General features: G+C 41.0%; 1 protein-coding gene across 4 annotated transcripts in view; it reads left to right on the top strand.

Moving 5' to 3' along the window:
• CCDC88C (coiled-coil domain containing 88C) overlaps nt 1-22313 on the top strand; it is a 126004-nt gene that overhangs the window by 84409 nt on the left and 19282 nt on the right. For all 4 annotated transcript variants that reach the window (XM_073349437.1, XM_073349436.1, XM_073349434.1 and 1 more), the window contains exons 13-21: nt 1713-1894; nt 4496-4633; nt 6230-7300; nt 10142-10266; nt 11556-11697; nt 13191-13379; nt 14013-14174; nt 15289-15566; nt 20696-20839. In XM_073349437.1, the coding sequence (XP_073205538.1) occupies nt 1713-1894; nt 4496-4633; nt 6230-7300; nt 10142-10266; nt 11556-11697; nt 13191-13379; nt 14013-14174; nt 15289-15566; nt 20696-20839 (2431 nt within the window). The remainder of the gene's footprint in view (nt 1-1712; nt 1895-4495; nt 4634-6229; nt 7301-10141; nt 10267-11555; nt 11698-13190; nt 13380-14012; nt 14175-15288; nt 15567-20695; nt 20840-22313) is intronic.

Below are 22313 nucleotides of genomic sequence, written 5' to 3'. Positions count from 1 at the left end.
CTTCCTCAACTTTAGAAAAGTTATAAAGGGGGAATAATAATTAAGGATAAACTTCGTAACTCTTTCAGTCTGTAACTCTTCAGAAGTTGTAGCTTTTCAAAACTTCTCCAGAGTAGCAAAAGAAAAGTGGAGGGGAATCAATGACATCATTTATTTTATTGCACTCAGTGGCAAAAGGGGAACAAAAAGGGGGAGCGGGGGACAAAATTTTGAAAATCTGAATAAAAAAATCATTAAAATTTTTGAAAAAAAAACCAGAAAAGTTATTTCATTTTTTTGAACCCTGTGAAATGAAAACAACTTAAAAATTTCAAAATCGTTCACAAAAATGTTTTCCTACTTTTTAACCAGCTCCATTTATGAAGTTCCAGTTAGTTACACTTTGTCCCACTGAGGACAGCTGAGGTTGTGCAGATGTAACTGAGAGCACAGTTTGGTCTGCAGAACTTTTATTTTAGCTATGGTGATGCATGACCAGGAAAGAACCCAGCTTGACTGACTATTGGATATCGGGTTGAGTTTGGAAGGATGGCACGTAGAAAAACCATTTTTTTTACTTCTAAATTGAGCAGAGTTGATACAGAAATCATTGGGTAACAATAAGCATGGAAACCAATAAAGCCGCTTTTAAAGTCTTTATTTCAGAATAGAATTGAAATGGAACCATGCTGATGGTATTAGTGTTAAACGTCGATGCAACCAAAACTCACCAGTGTATTGCTCATACAGATCATGGATGTTGTGAACCATTCAGCCTCCCAGGAGTTTCTGCCAGTTGTAAGTGCTGTTTAAGGGGCTGTAACAGCACTGAATTTTGTCTTTCTTCCTGTAAGAATGAATATTTTCTAAGATGAGAACACAGAGTTAATGTCACTTTCATGTTAAACATATGATTTTTATGTAGAGAGTAGATTTGTTACATTTGAAAAAAGGAAGTAGATTTTTAGCTACTCAAGTGTTGAGTTACTAAAATCAAACATGGTGAAAAAGGTAAATGTGCAGTGGAGACGCTGGTATTGGGAAATGTCACATGAAATGTGATAAAACTTGTGAACTCTAAACACCTGGAGTGAAATCCTGGCTCTATTGAAGTCGGTGGCAAAACTCTCACTCATAGAGAATTCTCTGTGATTGTTGCTTAGTGCATGTGTATCCAGCCTTAAAATACACACACTGCTTCAGTGTGTGCCTGTTGAAGTAGCTGGATAACTCAGAGCACTGGCACCCATTCACGTGAGCTATTTCTGTGGTTAATTGATATAAAAGTTTTAATTGGCTGCAGCTGCAACTTCATGGTATAAATGATTGAAAATGGCATTTTCCCTAGTTTCAGAAGTTGATTTTGTAAGCATTTCTATCTCAGCAAAAGTGATGGATTCTAGTCCAGTGTGTCTCACCAAACATTTCTAGTTAACCATTCAACTTAGTAGCTAACCTGACTCTTAGATATGAGACTATGAAAATAAGCAGCTTTTGCAATATCGTGTCTTTGGACACTTTCCTGTTCATGAAGGGATGTAACTATTATCTATGGAAGTATGCTCCATTTTTTTATGTAGGTGTTTTTACTTAGGGACCACTCTGCCACCTTAGCTCAGCTGAAGTGCTAATAAGGATCTGGCCCTAATTATCTATGTTTTATGATCCTAGAAATGATAACCTGTTTATGAATGTGTATAAACTTCTGCATTCTGATTCTTATGTTTCAACAGCTAGGAAGTCCTTTGTGTTTGAGCTGAACGAATGTGCATCGAGTCGCATTCTGAAGCTAGAAAAGGACAATCAGAGCCTGCAAAACACCATCCAAGAGCTCAGAGATCTCTCTCTGACCACAGAAGAGAGCAGCCTAAAGTTTGTGGAGCTGGAGAAGGAGAATCAACAACTTAGCAAGAAGGTAACTCTCACTAGGTTCATGCTGGCCTAGCTATTTGGGAGCTGATTCTGCTGTTTCTAACAGTGTGCTGGAATTAGACCTGTTACACTCTGCAGCTTACAGCATTCCTGAGTGATGCTTGATGGCAGTACTGCCAACTCTGGAGAGCTCATGCATATTCTGCATGAGGTTCTCAACTAATTTTCAGTGCTTGCCTAGATAACTTATAGTCTTCCTCTTCCTTGTATATGCACTCCATAGAGCTATTCTGCCACTGGCAGATTGTGCTCTTGTCCCACTGCCTGTTCCTGTGACAAGTATTTCCTCAGCTTGTTCTGTTACGGAGGAGAAAACTAATGGGCTACACTCACCCTTAGTGTAATTCCATTTAAATCAATGAAGTTACATGAGAGGCGAGTTCAGCCCGATATATTTTTAAAGAAATGTCCTTTACTGTTCACGGTCTTTGATTGACTTCTCCGCCTTGTCTCCTTTTCTGGCTATCACAACGTTCTGCTGCATCTCCCTTTCCCACAAAGCCACGGGTTCTTTTCATTCCTGGTAATGAATGTGCTGCTAGTAGCATTTTTTGCTACACTCCCTTGTCGACTGTTAATACTTCTAGCTCATGTGCCAGCCCAGCTCTGCCTTTGGAAAGGAGTGTTCAGTTCTGCCACAGCCACCTGCTTGGGTTTTGTCTGGCTACAGCACGCATTCTGATCTCCAGCTAACAGACCCCAGTGCCAGTGGGGAAACAGGATGCTTGTTAGTTTGATGCATTTGAAGAATTCCCATGTAAGGGACTTAGTTCTCCTCACCCCTCTACACCCACTAAACGTGATATGGGGCCTACTCCTGCCTTTTTCTTTGCTGCTGTAACCAATGTCTTTTGTCGTATTGATAAAAGCTTATACAACACTTCAGCCCTGAAACATAATGGCTCCCCTCTTTGCTCAGCTTACCGTTAAAGATGTGCTGGATCATTAGGATGCCCTAAATGAGAGAGCCCATTTGCTGTGTTGTAGATAGTAGTCTAGACGTAGATTGGCTGATTATAATTAGCACGGTACCTGCCTCTATGCCAGTGAGCGGAGGTTGACGTCCCTTTACTACAGGGAGCACTTTGAGGGATGCTTTTGCCAAGGTGAGAGAACAAAATCCACTTCTCAGAGTCCCTATCTGGGCAAGAGAGAGTCTGTAAAAATTCATCTCTCCCTACTCCCACTCCACTCCCACGTGGCCCCTTTGTGACAGTCATTCAAGCTAGGTTCTCTAATTAAAACACTCAGAACTTGAGATCTAAGGGTATAAAGTGTCCAACAAATGTCTCTGGTGCCCAGCAACTTAAGTCATTTGAACAGCTGCAGTTGACTTTGACTTACCACATGCATATTTCTTTGATACCTCAAGTTGTGGCACTATATCAGTACCAGCTCTTATGGGCCCAGCTTTAGTCTGATTTGCTCCTGTTTTGGCAGTGGGAGAGTGTTACCAAGCTTGGGTTACCTAAAGGTTTGATCCCCTCCTTTAAATGAGTAGGATTACCCAGTAATACAGAATGCCAGTGCAGGGGCGGGGCAGAATGTGTGGGCATGAAACAGAGGAGCAGAAATGCCAGTGGGTTTAAAGTGTTGTGATCAAGAACAGCTGAGAGTCACGAAACAGAAAATTCTTTGCTCATGATGCATCACTTTGGAACAGGGACATAGACTGTGATGGGAGCTAACCTAGTCTACAAGTGTTGATTGAATATCACAATCTGATCATGTTGCTGGTGACTCTGTCACGTATTCAAGGAGATTTGAGAAGAAGTTACTGCACAGTCATTTGGCTGCTCAGCTACTGTGTCAGTGGTACATAGTCTGTTGATACTAAGAGATATAAGACTTGTAAAGTATCTTACACTGGGTTTATTTTAACAAAATGTGTCTTCTTCACACATGCTGTATGGAGACTTATGACGCTGAGATTCCTGATGCTGACAAAACTTCATGTCCAAGAATGAACAATGGATTTTTGTAGAGTGGGAAGGTTTTGGGTTTTTTTTAATGCAGCAGCAAAACAAATATTAATGGTGGGGGGACTCAGAACTTCTACACAAGGGGCCTGGGTGTCAGATATAGGGAATGTGGAAAAGGGGTGATGATAGAGAAGGTTTTAATGGAGGAAGAGGTAATTTAAAAAACAACAGTAAACCAAACCATAGTTCCCTCAGATTTGCTGGATAGCTAGCAGCCACATTTTTAGAAGTTTCTCTAATTTCATGTGCCTCCATTTTGGGTGTCCAACTTGAGGTACCAGGTGTGAAATCCTGGCCTCATTGAAATCAATGAGAGTTTTACCATTGACTTAAATAGGGGTAGGATTTCACCCCTACTCTCTGACTGACTTTCAGATTTCTGAAAATTCTGACCTAAATTTGTATAGTTGGTTAAACAGTGGTTGGCAACTTTCAGAAGGGAAGGGTTAGTTTCCTCAGTCTTGTTGGTTTGACATAACCCTTCCGGAACGGATAGCATCTTGGCCATCTATTTAATCTCTACTTTTCAAAATGCTCTGAAATAGAAATAGTCATGGTTCTGTTTGTTGTCTGATGTATTTTGTGGTGCTTTTTCCATGCAGATTGAGAAGTTGCAAAATCAGATTGAAAAAGAGAAACAAAGCAGCCAAGACTTGGAGACCTTAAGCGAGGAGCTGATAAAAGAGAAAGAACAGCTACAGGGTGTCATGGAGACTGTAAAAGCTGAAAAAGACAGACAGGTGCTGACTTCATAAATCTGATCCAAAAGCTTAGTAGTGGTCATTTTACCATGGCCATTTAGAGAGTCTCAATGGCTCAGGGGCTTGGTAATAGACCGCAGAGAGTATTGCATGCAGAACACTCATTCAAATACAAGTCAAGATGTCTTTGAGCAAAAGTAACTACATGGGATGGTGTCTGCTGCTCATTCCATTGCTCTTTGACAACCTTCAGGTTGTTTGTAACATTGGTTCTTCCCTGCCCTTCAAAAAGCCTTGACTAGACAGATTAGGATGTACAACTCAAATCCCATATTGCTGAAGAAGATTGGATTGATACCAGCTGTGTGTCATGGTAGTTTCCTTAGACTTACTTGATCTGAGTAAAAAAATGCTGAGAAAGCTACTACACCCATAGATTGACATTTTAAATACCATGCAGCCTTTACCGCTGTGATGCAATTCAAAGTACAATACCACTATTTTACAAGCTTACAAGGTGTCATTCATACTTAGTAATTTAAGAATGGGAATAGACGTGGTCCATGGAGGATGGTGTGCTTGCTTTTAAAATATATGAAATTGATTTGTGTGACAAGGCTGGGGTGAGGTTAAATAATAAAAATAAACCTTGCATTTATACAGTGCCTTTCATCCTGAAGCATTCTGAAGTGCTTTACAGATTTATACTCCAGGAAAACTCCACCTCTGAAATACAGCTGTGGTGAAGCACAGCCGCTCTTTAAAAGCACATAGGAATTCCTCATGACATGATAGGAAGTGGACGCTTCACATTTAGGACAGGAAGTGAAGAAAACTACGGTAGACAAAAACTAGAGTAGGGATGTCCTTTACTCGGGCCTAACTCCATTTGACTTCAGTAGGTGTTCTGCCTGAGTAAGAACTAGGTAAAAATCTGACTAAGGATTTGAGTATTTGGTCCAACATAATTACCTCAGCTGGAATTTGGCCAAGAAATCATAATGAACTCTCTTCCCTTACAAAGAATATTTTTTAATGAACTTTTTAACAACTACTAGTGTTCAGCACATTAATTTTACATCTTATAAGAAAGAGGGCACCTGTGCTTTCAGTTTTCACAGTGATGAGTGGAGAATATGAACCTAGAAAGAGAGGGAACAGTGCCCCTGTGCACTGTGCTAGAGCATTGGTTCAATCTGACTCAGAGACGGGAGTGGCTCCTCATAAATCAAGTCCAAGCTCTTCCACGGAGATCTCCCATCCATGTACTGACTCTGCCTAGACCTGCTTAGTTGAAAATTTGAAAGGAATAAAGCATAATGTTTAACTCACTAGTACCTTGAGATACCTCGTATATGGTATTAAAAGGGCTAGATAAAACCAAATTTTCTTCAAAAAGTCTCTTCCTTAGTTTGGGTTGGTGGGGAGGGTTTGAGTCAGGGATGACAATGGCTAATGGCTGAAGAATTTGTGTTGTGTTAAATGGGCATTGTTTTGTTAATACAGAGTTCTGACTGCCTCGAGGGTAAATTGCCAGATTCTACATTGCTATAAAAAAACATACTCACAAGGAACACCTCAGGTGCCATCTACTCTACTGTAGATAACTCTCTCCTTATTTTATTTTTAATGTAGATAAAGGACCTCAAACAAGAGAATGACCACCTCAACCAAGTGGTTTTGTCCCTGAGACAGAGGGCTCAAGTTAGTAGCGAGGCCAGAGTAAAAGACATTGAAAAAGAGAACAAGATGCTCCATGAAACAGTTACAGAGACTAGTGGCAAACTCAGCAAGCTGGAGTTTGAGAAGAAACAATTGCATAAAGATTTTGAACAGGTTAAAGAAAAGGTAGAACGAGTGGAGGAAATGGAGAAAGAGCTCCATCGGCTAGAGAGGGAAACTGAACAGCTCACAAAGAAGGCAGCAGCCATGAAAATTGTAACAGAGAAGGTTGAGGTTCTAGAGCAGGAAAATGGGGATCTGGAAGTGGAGAACAGGAAGTTGAGAAAGTCCCTGGATACCTTACAGAACGTTTCCATCCGGCTAGAGGACCTGCAGAGGGACAACAAGCAACTGGATGAAGAGAACCTGGAGCTCAGGAGGATGGTAGAGACCATGAGATTCACCAGCACAAAAATGGCACAGATAGAGGCAGAAAATAAAGAGCTGGAGCGGGAGAAAGAGGAGCTAAGGAAAAATGTGGAGATGTTAAAAACACTGGGAAAGAAGTCAGAAAGGCTGGAGCTGAGCTATCAGAGTGTGAACTCTGAGAATCAGAGGCTTCAGCAGATCTTGGAGAACAGCAGCAAAAAAACCCAAGAGCTAGAGAAAGAGCTACAGGGAATGGAAAGTGAAAATCAGGCCCTCCAGAGAAAACTTGAAGAGCTGAAGTTTTCCAGCAAATGGCAGGAGAGGTTAGAAAAGGAGAACAAAGTGCTGGAGCAAGAAGTATCCCAACTGGAGAAAGACAAAAAGTTTCTGGAGAAGGAAACAAAAAGGCTTTGGCAGCAGGTGGAGCTGAAAGATGCTATTTTGGATGATAACACAGTAAAGCTGGCGGCTGTGGAGAAGGAAAACAGAACACTTGAAAAAGAAATGGCTCGATTCAGAGACTCATCTAATAAGATGAAAGAATTTGAAAAAGACAATAAAGACCTTATAAAGCAAGTTACCATTGATAAAAGAACACTAGCTACATTGAGAGAGGTAATCAAAATAATAATATTGCCTTAATCATATGCATTTTATTTATTTAATTTATGCTATGTAGTGTAGACAGTGGTCCATTCCATGCCAGTTTGATCCAGACCATGAATTAAGGAAACAGAGAGACCCTTAGTTGTGACTCTGGGCATCACAGGTGGTGCTGTCCGAGGAAGTAGAATTCTAGAACTTCAGTTTGTCTTGTGTCCATAACTCTATAATCAGGCTTAGCTTTGCATTCACTACAGAGGAGTCCTGACCCTTTTCTGCTGTGGCACAAGGCAACACTACTCACTGTGCCTCATGTATTGTACAGTAGTGGTTCCTTAAAAGCATACCTATTGCACAAGGTTAATAAGGACTTGTTCCTGCAGTCGTATCCATATGGCTGGAGCCTTTAGCCCAGGCCGAGCCCTGTTAAAACCAGTGGGGTTTGCATGGACACATTCAGATGTGGTTGCAGGATTGGTGTCCAAGGAAGTATTTTTAGTATTCAAAGAATTTTCTGTGGAAAGTATAAGGACATGTAAGGGAATATTGTAGATATTGAGGTAACTTAGTTAAATGACCAAGTTTTTAAGGGATGCCACAGCATAAGCACATAGCATATACTTATTATGTTGAAAGTTGGTTATATTTTAAAAGTCTTCAAGCCACCAGTGTCTAGTTTACAAATTAGGCTGATGTTTTTCAGAATTACTTTACAATTACAAGATAAAGTGAAATACAAGAATTACAAGATAAAGTGAAAACCTGAGTGCTGTTATTATCTATACCTCTGCTTAGTCTTCTGTGGTCTAAAAAAATGATTTCATATGTACAAATTGGGCTAAATTTCTTCGGGGAGATAACATTTGATTTTTTTAATTTAAAAAAAACCCACATTTGTTAATTCATTCTAGCTGCTGTTCAACATCCACTTGCTTTAGTTTTAGAAAATGTTTCTTGGGGAAAAGGTTGTAATCAGTTGTCTGCCCCTCTCCTCCCAAGGATGGTTTAAGAAAGGATCTTGGTGAGGAAGTAGTCTTAGTGCTTGTCTACAATTACAGCACTTTAGCACTTAGTGAAGACACTACCTATGCCAGCAGGAGAGCTTCTCCCATAGGTAAAGACTTAGTCCTTTAGGGCGAAATCCTGACTCATCTATGTCAAGAGGAGATGCCCTCCCATCAACATAGCACTGTTTGCAGTGGGAGTTAGGTCAGTATGTCACTTGGAGTGTGTATTTTCCGTACCCCTTAGCAACATAGTTATACTGACGCACGTTGGTAGTGGAGACCAAGCCTTAGCATAACGCCCTGAGGTAGTTTTAAGTTAAAGAATTTTGCCCAGCATTTTGCCCTATCTTAAATCCTTACATCAACTGACAGTGTCCTCTGGTTTTTAAATTTAAATTTTAAAAATACAGAGATATAAAAGAAAATTTATGGCAGTCATATTGTCAGTAGGAAGAACATGCATAAACAGTTAAAAGAATCTGCACCTTCAATGTCAAAATAGGCATTCGCACCCATAATCCATATCCTGTTGGAATATAATCATCTCAGAGGTCATCAGAACCATTTAAGTAGCTCTGGGTCCTGTGTGCAAGCTTAAATTTGACACGTTATTTATAATACCATTTTTCCAATAGCTTATTTGAATCACTAAAGTGTAAGTACTGGGCGAAATCCTGGCTCCATGGAAGTCAATGACAAAACTCCACTCACTTCAGTGAGACCAGGATTTCACCCATTGTTTATGGTGTGTGTGTATGTATATAATATGCCTAAATTTTCAAAAGCATTCTGGGTGCTTAGGTAAATCAGGACTCTTTAAAGATATCTCCAGTTGGGCACCCAAAATCATTTGTTGCTTTTGGAAATGGAGTCTGACAATGAAACCAAGAAATACATGTCAGTATTTCCTTTTACATACTTAGGGTTCATCTACACAAGGAAATTCACTTGCATAATTATACTGGTATAATTATGCCACTATATTTATACTTGTATAACTCCTTGGGTGTACACTTTTTTATTCTGGCATAATTAATACTGCTTTGAAAGCAACATAACTTAAACCAGAAAAAGGCACTTGAATACCAGAATAAGAGTGTCTGCACTGGGAGTTATACTGTATAATTATGCTGGTAAATTTCCACGTGTAAACAAGCCCTAGGTTTAGGAAATGCCTTCAGTACTGTAAACGCAGAGGTTAGTAAACTGAAAATCTTATTTAATTATCACAGGAAATTGGCAATTTGAAGTCCCACCACTGTATATGTGTTTGTGTTTCATTAGTTAATTTTTATGCTATTCAGAAGATTACAAAAAGAAAAACTTTTACATGTAATTCTAAAACGTTTTTCTTTCTTCTTCTTCTTTTGGTTGGACTCAGAAGACTGTGAGCTCCCTCTGCTGGCCCAATATCAAGTCACTAACAAACCTGTCTCAGTGCTACAATATGCTAGCAACAGTGATACTAATGGAAGCATAAAGAATTAAATACAAATTAGCAAAGGCAAAAATCTGAAGGAAAAATCCTTCTATTTTATTTGAGAAATCTTAAATAGAGAATGAAAATAGATTGCTATTTAAAAACAAAGCGTCTGATTCTCCTCTCACAGTGATGTACAGTGCAGGTGCTCTTAATTTACACAGGTCTGAGAGAAGAAACAGGCCCCAAAAGACAATGAGTGAGATCCTGACCCCGTTGAAATCTATGGGAAAACTCCCTTTGTTTTTAATGGGGCCAGGGTTTCACCCAATGCCCTTATCATACGTCAGGGTTTTTAAAATCACTGGCACTGTATAATTATCACTGTCTTCTGTATGATGGTTAATGATGTTTGTGTTGTTACAGGATTTGGTCCTTGAAAAGTTAAAGAGACAACAGTTGTCTAGTGAGATGGACAAACTGAGCCAAGAGCTGGAGAAGATTGGATTGAACAAAGAGCTGCTGCTACAGGATGACAATGGCAATGACAAGTGAGGAAACTGAACTCCTTTAACAGTGTAACTCCAGAACTCCTTAAACCCTGCTAACCACAGCCTTTTGCTTTTTCATTTTCACATTTTGTGCCTCTCCCACTTCCACCCACTCCCATTGAAATCACGGTTTCATGTCCTAGCCAAGAGAAATTACATGAAACTGTTTGTCTTAGATTTTGTTTTCTAACAATAACAAAGCCACTGTAACAAGTCTTAATGGAAGGCGACCACAGATGGGTGTTCTGTATCTACTTTAAGGAGAATAAATTCCAGTTCAGTGTGCTGTACTGGTCACATTAACTTTGTAAAATCATTACATAGCATTATACTGCAGTACATTTGGATTACAGGTGTTTTGTGTCCCCCTATAAATTTAGCAGGTGGAGAGTAGGATTCTGACCTCTTTTACAGTGAGTTATACCGGGAGTAACACCAATGACATCAAAGGAGTTTATACCCGTGTAGAAATTAGTGTGGGTTCAGAATCAAGCCTTGCATGTACATATCCAGTAACCTGATTTCTATTCACTTGTCTTCATGAAACCTATTTCTGGAAACCCTTCTGGTGATTAGTGTCCTAAGTTCTGCCTTCACTTAAGAAGGGAGGTGACTTTTAGATTTAAGATGGGTAACCATTTTTGCCACCTGCTAACTATATTTATAGTTGAACTCTGCTGGCAAGGTAAAAGATGCTGTACTTGACCATTATCCTTTATATGGTGCATTCCATGCCTCTAACATTTAAGTGGTGATCCAGCTAGATGTGAAAATAAATGCAATGTGTAAGGTGTGACACAGGACATCCCTGATGGGCAAGTCCTATAGAATTTAACAAAAAAGATCTTCTTTCTATAGGCTTTTTGAACTGTCCTATAGAATGTAATGGAGAATTATATGCTTAATGCAGAATTCTGTAGGATTGGGTTTCCCCCCAAGCTATAGAAATCCACAGCAGGGATATAATTTTCTATTAAATTCTACATTATGGTTAAGAAAAAAATTAGAAAGGCTATTCTATATTGAATTCTGTAGTTCTTGTTCTTCTGTAGAACTGAATTGGTTTTATCCATATTAAAATCTGTTGGACTTCCCCATAAGCAATTTTTTTCCTCCTCAGTAATCTTTCAAATGCAAAAATATAGAGTAGTGATGGAAACCAGGTGTGTATGAGGAAGCAAATACATGTAATTATGAGATTTGTGATGTGGGAGAGAAATGTCTGCAAGCCAGATGGTTGCATGTTTTCCAGTGACAAATGTTGGAATGCTGTTCTCATTATCTTTCAGCAAATATAAGATTCTGGAAAGCAAAACTGACTCTGCATTAAAGACAACACTAGCCATTAAAGAAGAAAAGATTGTATTGTTAGAGGCTCAAATGGAAGAGTCTCTTAACTTGAATCAGCAGTTGCAGAATGAGCTAAATACGGTAAGAGGAAACTCCATTTCAAGGTGTAAGGTTTAGCTATTCTGTAGGTTGGCATGGCAGACATGCACTTTTACTCAAGAAGAACAGGTAGCAAAAAACCCCTATTTGACTTAAATGCCTTCTTCTATCATATCCTAGACCAGGGGTGGGCAAACTTTTTGGCTTGAGGGCCACATTGGGATTCCAAAACTATATGGAGGGCTGGGTAGGGAAGGCTGTGCCTCCCCAAACAGCCTGGTCCCCGACCCCTATCCACCCCCTCCCACTTCCCGCCCCTGACTGCCCCCCTCAGAACCCCCGACCCATCTAACCCCCCCTGCTCCTTGTCCTCTGACCGCCCCCTCCCAGGATCCTCCACCTCTAATGGACCCCCGGGGACCCCACTCCTTATCCAACCCCCCCGTCCCCTGACTCCCCCGACCCCTATCCACACCCCCACCCCGGACAGGCCCCCCAGAACTCCCACGCCTATCCAACCCCCCCGTTCCCCAACCCCTAACCTCCCCCCCATCCAACTGCTCCCTGTCCCCTGACTGCCTCCCGGGACCTCCTGCCCCTTATCCAACCCCCCCCCCACTGCCCTCCCCCTTACCATGCTGCTCAGAGCAGCATGTCTGGCAGCTGCGCTGCCCGGCTGGAGCCAGCCACGCCGCTGCGCTGCCCGGCAGGAGCTCGCAGCCCCGCCGTCCAGAGCGCTGGCAGTACGGCGAACTGAGGCTGTGGGGATGGGGGGACAGCAGGGGAGGGGCCGGGAGCTAGCTTCCCCAGCCGGGAGCTCAAGGGCCGAGCAGGACTGTCCCGCAGGCTGGATGTGGCCCGCAGGCCATAGTTTGCCCACCTCTGTCCTAGTCAATAATAATAATTAATAATAATGCCGGCATTATTGTTTTTTTGAAGTCCAGGTTGAGATTTTCAAGAGGGCTCAGCTTCGGTTTAGTCCTGTTTCCTTTAGAAGTCATGGAGTTTGACCCCCATCTGCCGTCTCTTGTCTTATGCCTAGACTGTAAGCTCTTTGGGGCCGGCACCATCTTTTTGTTCTGTGTTTGTTCAGCGTGTAGCTCAATGGGTTCCTTGTCATGACTAGGGCTCTTAGGTGCTACAGTAATACAAGTAAAAAATAATAATCTCAATGAGAGCAGAGTTATGCCAATGTCGAATTCTTTTTAAAATCCCCACCCCAGGTATAACCTTTATATTATTTTTATTTATTAGGAGGCAGGGAGTTCAAGTGGAGAGGGCACCTGGCTGGGAGTGAGGGATGTGCATTCTTTTCCTGATCTATAATTTCACCTCTCTGTCTCACTTTCCGTATCCATAAAATGTGAATAATGATACTCTACCCCCGCCCCATCTTTTATAAAGTATTTTGAAATCATGAGAAAAAATTCTGCATAAGGCCTAATTATTATTGTTAATGTTTTATTTATTTGAATGTGCTGCAATTACTTTCCAAAAAGCCAGTTTTACAAGCATATTTCTTGTCTACTTCACAGACAAAGAAGGACTTTGAAGTTCTTAAGCAAAGCCAAGAAGATGGGCAATGTGTGCAGAACTCATTAAAATCTCCTGCAGAAAAACTCGTTTCCACCCACCAGATGAAAGAGAAATGGGAGACGGGACACAGAGAAACAACAATGGAGCTGTTGAAAGTGAAAGACAGGGCTATAGAGCTGGAAAGGAATGTAAGTCTTCTCCTTCAGGATGCAGGTATAAGGCATTTGGGGATGTTTATGTCATTTTTTAAAGTAGGAAGCAACCTCGAGTTCTGTGTCTCCAGAGGGGATCAATGGTCCAATGGTCAGAGTGCTAGCCTGGGACTGGGGTTTGATTTCCTGCTCCACCACAGGCTTCCTGGGGGACCTTTGGCAAGTCCATGCCTCAGTTCCCCATCTGTGAAATGGGGCTGATAGCCTCACAGGGTGTTATGAGGATAAATACATTAAAGATTGTCAGGAGCGCTGATACTGTGGTAATGGATCAGACAAGTACTACAGTTTGGAATGATTTTGTCATTGCAGGGGAAATTCACTCATGTGCAGAGAACCAACACCAGGCCTATGCACCACTTAAGCCCTCACCTTAGGGTCTGTGTGGGACTTGACACATAGGTCTTGTGCTGGCCTCTGTCCAGGGGTGAATCTTGCACCATAACATCTATCCTAACTTTGATTTAATGCTGTAAAGTATTTGCTACTAAAACTTCAGAGCTTAAGGGGTATCAGAAGTTTGTTCTCACCTTTGATAGGGCTGTAAATAATCAGAACAGCTGTTTAATTTTTTTCTCCCTCCACACTTCCATTCTATTTCTCTGTTAGAATGCAGCCCTCCATGCTGAGAAGCAGCTGCTTAAAGAACAGCTGAAGCACTTGGAAATGCAGAATGTCTCTTTCAACAATCAGATCCTGACACTACAGAAGCAAAGTGTCTTCCTTCAGGAGCACAACACTGCTCTGCAGACCCAAACAGCCAAGCTCCAGGTCAGAAGAGCCAAATGCCAATTTGTCAGTAAACTCTGGATTTGATTTTGGTTGTGTAGAGAGGATGGAAGCTGAGAAGAAAGTTTTCAGCGTTGACAATAATCAGTGTAGATGGTGCTGAAGCAGGGGAGTTCAGATTCAGATCTGAATTTCCTTCAAATTAAAAAGGTTTGGATCCAAAATTTCAGCCTTGGCTCATCACTATTAAGAAATTGCTATTTATAGTACTTGGGAAGAAGTAATTAGTTATCCAGATTTGCTATTCCAGCTAACATATCATATATTCCTTCTTCATGTTAGTTCTTTTTTTCTTTTCATATTGTGTCCCAGAAAGAACTTTCCCGGGGAAGTGAGAATGAGGCGACATATCCAAATCAACATATTTCAGTTTTCATTTGGTTTCGTGATGAAAAATCAGAATTTTCCATGAAAAGCAGAAACTTTTGGAGAATGATTTCATTTAATTGAAAACCCAATTTTCTATCAAAGCAGTTTCAATGGAAACTTTTTTAACTAGCCCTACACTGCCCTCTACTTCAACTTTACTTTCTTCCATCTTTTCAACATGCACTTTACACCAGTTTAGATTCACTTAGTCCTTCTCATAACCACATGGTCACCACAAAGCCAATGCACCACTTAAGTACTAAAAGTGATCTTAACTGAGATATAGATTCATACTGGCCCCCTGCACAGTGGTGAATTTCACCCCCACTTGCCTTAGATGAAATTAACAAACTTGCATTCAGTTGTATACAAACATGGAGCAACTTCAGTTCTTGTACACTCTTGTCAGAGTTATACATGGGACCCAAATGTTCTAGGTTGCTTACCTTTCTCAATTCTAGTCTTAATATTGCTGTACCAGCTTTGGGATTCTCTTGCTACAGGACAAACATTGATCTCACGTATGCCATGACTTCATATCCTGTACATTACCAGTAATACTAAAAGGTTGCTCAAGTGTCCTTTCCAAATTTCTTCATGTTCCCAATAACTGTATAAGCACCTTGTGTATGTTTACTCACTTCTGAGTGTATACTGAATAGCATGTCTGTGGTGTGTACCAGCATTTGTATATAAATATAATTACTTTTTACTTGAGAAACTTTAGGTAGAAAATTCAACCCTGAGCTCCCAGAGCACTTCACTGATGGCCCAGAATGCTTTACTCCAAAACCAGCAGACAGCTAAGGAAAATGAGAATGAAAATCTACTGAAACAGAAAGAGCAGCTAAAAGCTGAATATGAGTCACTGCTGCAGGACCACGAACACTTTGCCTCACTGCATGAGCGACAGTCCACAGAATATGAAATGCTAATAAAGCAGCACAGCTGCCTGAAAACATTGCATAAAAATCTGGAACTGGAGCACAAAGCTCTTGGGGAAAGGTATGAATTTTTAAGATGCATTACAATGTGCTGAATCGTCACTACTTAAGGGAATTATAGTTCAGCAGTACCCAAGGGAATTGCATGGCTAGTGTGTGCTAAGTACTCATGTTGCAGATTTCTATTTTCCTTTTTGTTCTCTGAAAGTAGACATAACTAACATTTCATCAGAGTAATTCATTGCATTTGGAGGCCTTCCTTCCCAATCTTACTTTCATCAAAGGATTGAGATTGGAAACATAATCACCTGCAAAGGAGTAGGTATTTGAAATTGTAACAGGGTGAATTTGGAAATTACAAAGCAGGTGCCTTTCAATGAAATGTAGGATCCTAAGTGTCTAAGCACTTGTGAAAATGGGACTTAGGATCCTTGATCATTTAGGCACTTGTGAAAATTTTGCCCTTAATGTCTTTAAAATGTAGACCATTAAAAGATTTCCCTGGTCCTGTTTTGTGGTGGTAAAGTCACAGGGTAAAACCTCTAGATCAGCTAATTAACTAGCAAAGTGAGAATGATTTGTATCTTGAGAACTGTGAAACAATATGAATCAATGAGAATTGTATGGAGGAAAGATATGGATTATTGTGACAACAGAGGTTGTCCTAGAGCAGTGGTTTTCAATCTGTGGTCCGCAGACCCCTAGGGGTCCACATACTAATACCTACGATTTCCAAAGGGATCCTCCATTTGAAATTTTTTAGGGGTCCACAAATGAAAATAGGTTGAAAACCACTGTCAGAGAGGCTATGTCTGCCCTGCAATTAAACACCTGTGGCTGACCCGTGTCAGGAGATCACAGCGCTCACGCTATGGGAGTGTTTAATTGCAGAGTAGACGTTCAAGCTCAAGCTGGAGCCTGGGCTCTCAGATCTCCCACCCAGCAGGATTCTAGAGCCCGCGCCCCATCTCTAGCCCGAACGTCTACACGGCAATGAAGCAGCCCAAGACCAGTGAGCCCGAGTCAGGTTTTTCTTTGCTGTGTAGACATACCCTAAGGGACCCTGCTGGGATAGATATAAATTATGTTTTTAATATATTTTGTTTTCCTTCTAACTTTTACCCTTCTATGCCATTTAGGTGCTTCAGTTTGCACAATGAAATTAGACTTATATGTTCCACTTTTAGTTGCTAGTCATTTTCACTTTCTGGTGATCATTATTGGTACTGTATTTCCACATGTAAAAATCTATTGGTCTAATGCTCAAGAATGTGTTTTTCCCACTCCCTGCTCTAAAGAAAAAAACCCAAAGAATTTTAATTTTAATGTTTTGATTATTTTCCCCAACATATCTGTATTCACATTTAATTTGTATATAAAAGCTGAACTTCAGGCTCAGATTAAGTTGACAGTGTCCTGGGGAGGTGGATTAATAGAAACTTTTCTGTCCTAAACTTGAAGGATCTGGCCATACAAGCAGGATTTGAGAGGGGAACAGAAATAAACGTGCTGTGATGAACATATCCATTAGAGCTGTATGACAGGACAGCTGCCTGACTGTCAGCTAAATGAGCTATAAGTGATTACACAGGCACCATCCCTGCTTGCTGTGTCTTTCACAGACTGATTAATGGTTCCCACTGATGTAAGCCTTGCCTTCGATTATCACACTGCCGTGTGCAAACGTAATTTGTTGATTTCCTTGTTTTCTTGATGAGTATCAATAATTAAACAGTTGCAGCCTGAGGAGTCAGTGGTTTGCTGAAAAATAGGTTGTTGTCACGGATAAGCGCTATGATCATCATTGCCTATGCCGGTGATAACGTTTCAGACTCTCTTGCCCCAACTATTGCTGGGACGTAACTACCAGTGAAAAATGCTGGAGTGGAAACAGATGGTGACCTTTTGTGTACTCAGAAGAGATTGATTTAGGCAGTTTTAAGAGTAGGATGCGCTTCTCCATAATCTCATCTCAGGTCAAGTTGGGAGAATATTAGTCAAGGTGATTTATGTAAGGCCAGCCTGTAACTTTGTTTGGCTGTCAGAAAAAAATATGCATGTCACATTTTTTTTTAATCTGTGTGCAACATGGGGCACAACTGGCTGAGAGCAGTCCGGGGAGGAAGTTAGCAAAATAGCAGGCAGCGAAGTCAGCTGTTTTCGTCTGCTACTCAGGAGGTATTTAACTGATGACAGGAAATTTCTCACTTTCACCTTCAACTAGGATGTGCTACCCAGGAAATGCACCCAAAATTTGTAAGTGCTCCTGAGCGTGTCCAGCAGGCATGAAGTAACTGTCTACTCTGTAACGTGTGTGAACAAGGTTTCTTTGTTCCGGGCTGCCAGGCAATAGCTTTTTTTCTCAGATGATGATGATCATGAATGTAGATCCTAGTCCCACTGCATAGGTTGTATCTAAATACAGTGAAATAGTCTGCCAAAGCCTAGCCATACACAGAAGATGTGGGTTTGACTTGGCAGGGAAAGGAGTAGTTGACATGTTACAGGGCGTCTATTCAAAACAACATTTTCTTTATGCTGTGTTTGGCTGGCTTGTGCTGAGAGGAACTGGATCCATCTTCTGCATTTTTGTAGTACTTTGGATACACTTATTACTAAGGAATCATAATAACTAACTAGCCACCACGGCTAGAGATTACACAGTTCTGTATGGCTTGCTGTGTAGAAACCTGTAATGCATCACAGATATTGAAATAACTCTTCCCACTGGAGAAAATAGGTCCTGCCAGGCAGAATTACATGTTGCAGGGACTTGCATTATTAACTTACCAAGACTGGTTGGTAATGCTGCTTTGTGGGCTGCTTCTGCATATGTTTCTCATCATGGCTGTGCATTTTAAAAATGTTCTCAGTCACAAATATCCACCCATGGTATCGGTACAAACAGAGCAGCAGCAAGTGGAAGCCAAGTAATATTGTCAGAACAGGCGTGTAGAGGAATACGGCCATTCACGTCCTTGATCAGTGTAGACTGAATGAGTACTGGGATGCACTTGGTCTGTGCCTATAGTGAAATCTTCCCACCATTGGACTGGCACAGGTGCTACACCAATGGTGGGGATACTAGTGAAGACTGGCCATTGACTGATTTACCTCTAGATTGTCTAACCCTGCTCAGAGTTGCACACCTGGTGTAAAGCTGCTGGTAGCAAATCTATACTAGTGCCAGTCAAGCTGCAGAAACGGGAGGGCAGTGATAAGAGAGTTTCTGTACGGCTCCATACGGACAAGGCCTTGATGACCTCTGTCAGGATATTGACGTAGAGCTGGTTTGGTCAAACTCTGGGATTGACACGGGCTGTCTCTTGAAAATAGTTCTTGAAGCTGGACATAAAAGTCTAAACTAGAGCCAAGATTCAAAGGCAAAGCATGAGGTATAAAGCAAGGGGTTTCTAAAAAAAATAAAAATCCATAAATGTTTTCACAGAAGGGAAAATAATTATAGAATCATAGGGTTAGAAGAGACTGCAGTGGTCATCTAATCTAACCCCTAATACCTCAGGTTTACATGAGAAACTATCCCCCTCGTTCAGGATCTTCCATTCATCATGTGGACGTTGAACGCTCAGTATTTAAAATGTCCTGCAGCTGAACGAGAGAAATAAACAAGGTTAATTCAACTCCATTACTGCCCCTGGTGATGAATAGTAAAGAGCAGCTTTTTGTCTGGTAGACAGGTACTCCTCTGTGAGGGAGCTCACTGGGCTGGAATTTGGAACAGGCTGTAATGTGACCCCTGGGGGAGAGGGATGGTAGCCTGAAAGAGAAATAACTTGGCAAGAGTCAATACATTTTGGTGCTGCTCTCTTTCTTTTGTTTTGTTTTTACTGTTTACTGTGGCTGCAAAGTAACTATCCTTGGTCTGCTTTCACCTCTCTTGAAATGAGAATTGCCAATGCCTGGTCAGATGAATGCAGTAGAAGTCTATTTGTTCACTGTACCTTTTTAATGTACTTCTCTATCCTCTGCCTGGTTGCTGTTTTGACTCTTCTTATAACAGAGTTCTTCCATGAATCACAACAGATATACCTGCCCCAGCAGAAGCATGCTATGGGGGTGAAAATCTGCTGTCCCACCTCCAGCAATGATTGCACACCATTGTCACAAAAAGCTGTGCTAAGTCAAGACACTGGTCATTTCCACTTCACTGAGCCAGATTCCTATATAGTCTACCCCAGTTTATGCAAATGTAAACCTTGGCAGAGGACCCCAGTTGCAGAAAATTCACCTGAGAACAACTTACTATGGTGCAAAGTGGCCATAACCTGCCTTATATCAGGGTGGCAGTAAGGGACTAGTGTTATCTGAAAAATGGGCAGCCGTGGCTTGGAAGGGACACTCAACCCCCTCATCCATGCCTGTCTCCTTTAGACATTCGGGAAATTGTTCAACTGGCCAGCAGGGTCAGGAGAGATGTCACGGTAAAGCTGGGTGTCCTCAGCACAGAGACAACACCACTGCGCTTTCTCACTGCCTTCCTTGCTGCCCTTGATGGCTCCATAGGCAAACTGCACAAATCAGAAGGTGAAATAGAGTGGAGGCCTTGGGGCAAATAAACCCCTGTGATACCCTCTGGGATTTCTCATTACCAAATGAGTAGAACCATTTGAGCAACACAGTCAACCACTACAAAAGGCTACAACACTTCAGCAACACTCCTTTGGCACTCACATGTCATGATCACGTTGTCTGCCTCCTATATATAATATTTGAGCGCTGATATAAGTAGTTGATTTCACTCCTTTCTTGTTTTTGGCTGCCTCTTTATGCTCTGCACAGATGCTTTGGGACCTGCCCCTAGTAATTGATTCTGAATGATGTGTTGGAGTAAACGGTGCAGTAGTGTCTGGGAACCCTCCCTTTAGGTTTCCTTCACCGCAGAGAAATCCTTGCTTTGTACCGGTTGATCAGGATGTACAGTGTGATCACAGTACTTACAACTTGCATTTCAATTCAGTCAAAAATATAATTGTGCAGTCTCCCTATAGCCTTATAGACTAGCCTGAATTCACTCACTTACTATAGATTTCTTTTGAACTCAACTACATATATACATATTGACCAAGCCTTGTTTTCTCATGGATGCATTTTTATCTACTGAGAAATCTTGTGCTAAAGGAATAAAAATGTGTAGGCAAAGCCCAGAAGATGCTTATTTGTCTCTTGTAGGTACAACAGTTTAGTAAAATACAAGGCAGAATTGGAAGAATTGGAAATCGTTCTAAAAACCGAGAGAGAGGTTCTGCAGCAAGAAAGGAGAACAAATGCAATAGCCACTGGAGAAAATCAAAAGATGAGAGAAGAACTGGACAGGTATGGCTGCTTGGAACAGTGTTTTGCATATATTAGTAAAAATTCAATCCTATGCAGTATAGACTTGCTCTAATCCACTGTTGTGCTAACATAAAGTTCCTGGAAGCCTTCTTCAGTGTATCTAGTCATAACAGAATTTCTGTTCCCTAATAACTCTGTTTTGTTAATCTGCTCATGTTTGCTTAATCGCTGGTAGATAATCAGCTTTCTAATAATTGTAAATGGGTACTGTTAGTCAGTGATTCAGATGTAGTCTGCTGCTGTGACTTGCATTCATTCCAGATAGGCTGGGGCTGGGGTTTCTGTTCGCATGTGGATCTGTTTTATAAAGGGTCTACTGACCAAATTCTGTGCTGACTTCTGGCATTGCAATCTCATGAAAATCCATGGAATTGCATGGGGCATAAATCAATGTGGAATATGCCCCATGGTGGGGAACAGGAGGAACATGCCTTCCAGTTGTTGAGGAATCACTAGAGGGTGCTTTGCTACAAAAAGTTGTAGAAGAAATGTTGTATTCAGTGTCAGCTGAAAGTGCTACCCAATATTGTCTCCCTTACATTTGTAACGATATTATTTCTGATTTGTTCAAGAGGTACTCTGGTGCCAGGAGTTAAAGTTCTGATGTTCCTTATTTTAAGTTGTAATAGCCTGTCCAGACTAGCAACACTGTGTCAAGGCTTAAGTACAAGAACTAAACATGGGTTAAAAGTGGGCTCAATGGTTTGTATACTCACTGGGCACATTTTAAACCATGCTGGAACCCACTAGTAGGCTAGTCTCTGGGTAGGTTTAGACAAGACGGTGATAAAAATGTTTCAGGCTGGTAGAACTAGAGTTTTTGGTACAACCAGTGAACCTGAACCATTCAGGCAAGTTTATGGGGAAATTTTAAGAAGTGGCTTGTTGTAAGCAAGACCTGAGGCTTTATGTATACATCATAGTTTTAACCATGTTTAAAAATCAAATGTTCTTTGAGTTTGCTGAAGATATACCCTTATGCTGTTCTCATAGAATGCAGGTTATTGCATTACTGCTGTGCAAACCAGGGTTCTCTGAGCTTCCTCTTTTCAACCCTGGGTCATTTTCCTATGTGGACAGGGCTTTGGAACAGTGTCCCAAAATTTCAGAGGGTTGGGGGAGAAGTAGGTTTGTTTGATTTATTTGTCAACAGTCAGAATTCACTCTTTTTTATTATTTATTTAAAAGGCATTCAGGAATAGTAGATATTTTTAGCATTAATACTGACTTAAAAAAAAACACAAGTTGTCTAATTTACTGAAGTATTGCAATGTCTATGACATACAGTGCACAATAACACTTACATTTCATGCATCAGAAAAATAAATTCCAATGGATAGTTCTTACCTGTGCCCGGTGGGGCTGTTTTTACATCAGAATGCTTTTAAATGTATTTTTATCGTGGAAACTTGTAACCTATCCTAAATGCTTAAGTACCAAAGAGGTGTGGTAA

This window comes from Lepidochelys kempii, chromosome 6, assembly GCF_965140265.1.
Source record: "Lepidochelys kempii isolate rLepKem1 chromosome 6, rLepKem1.hap2, whole genome shotgun sequence".
Taxonomy (NCBI): domain Eukaryota; kingdom Metazoa; phylum Chordata; order Testudines; family Cheloniidae; genus Lepidochelys; species Lepidochelys kempii.
This window is presented reverse-complemented; position numbering and strand designations above follow the sequence as displayed.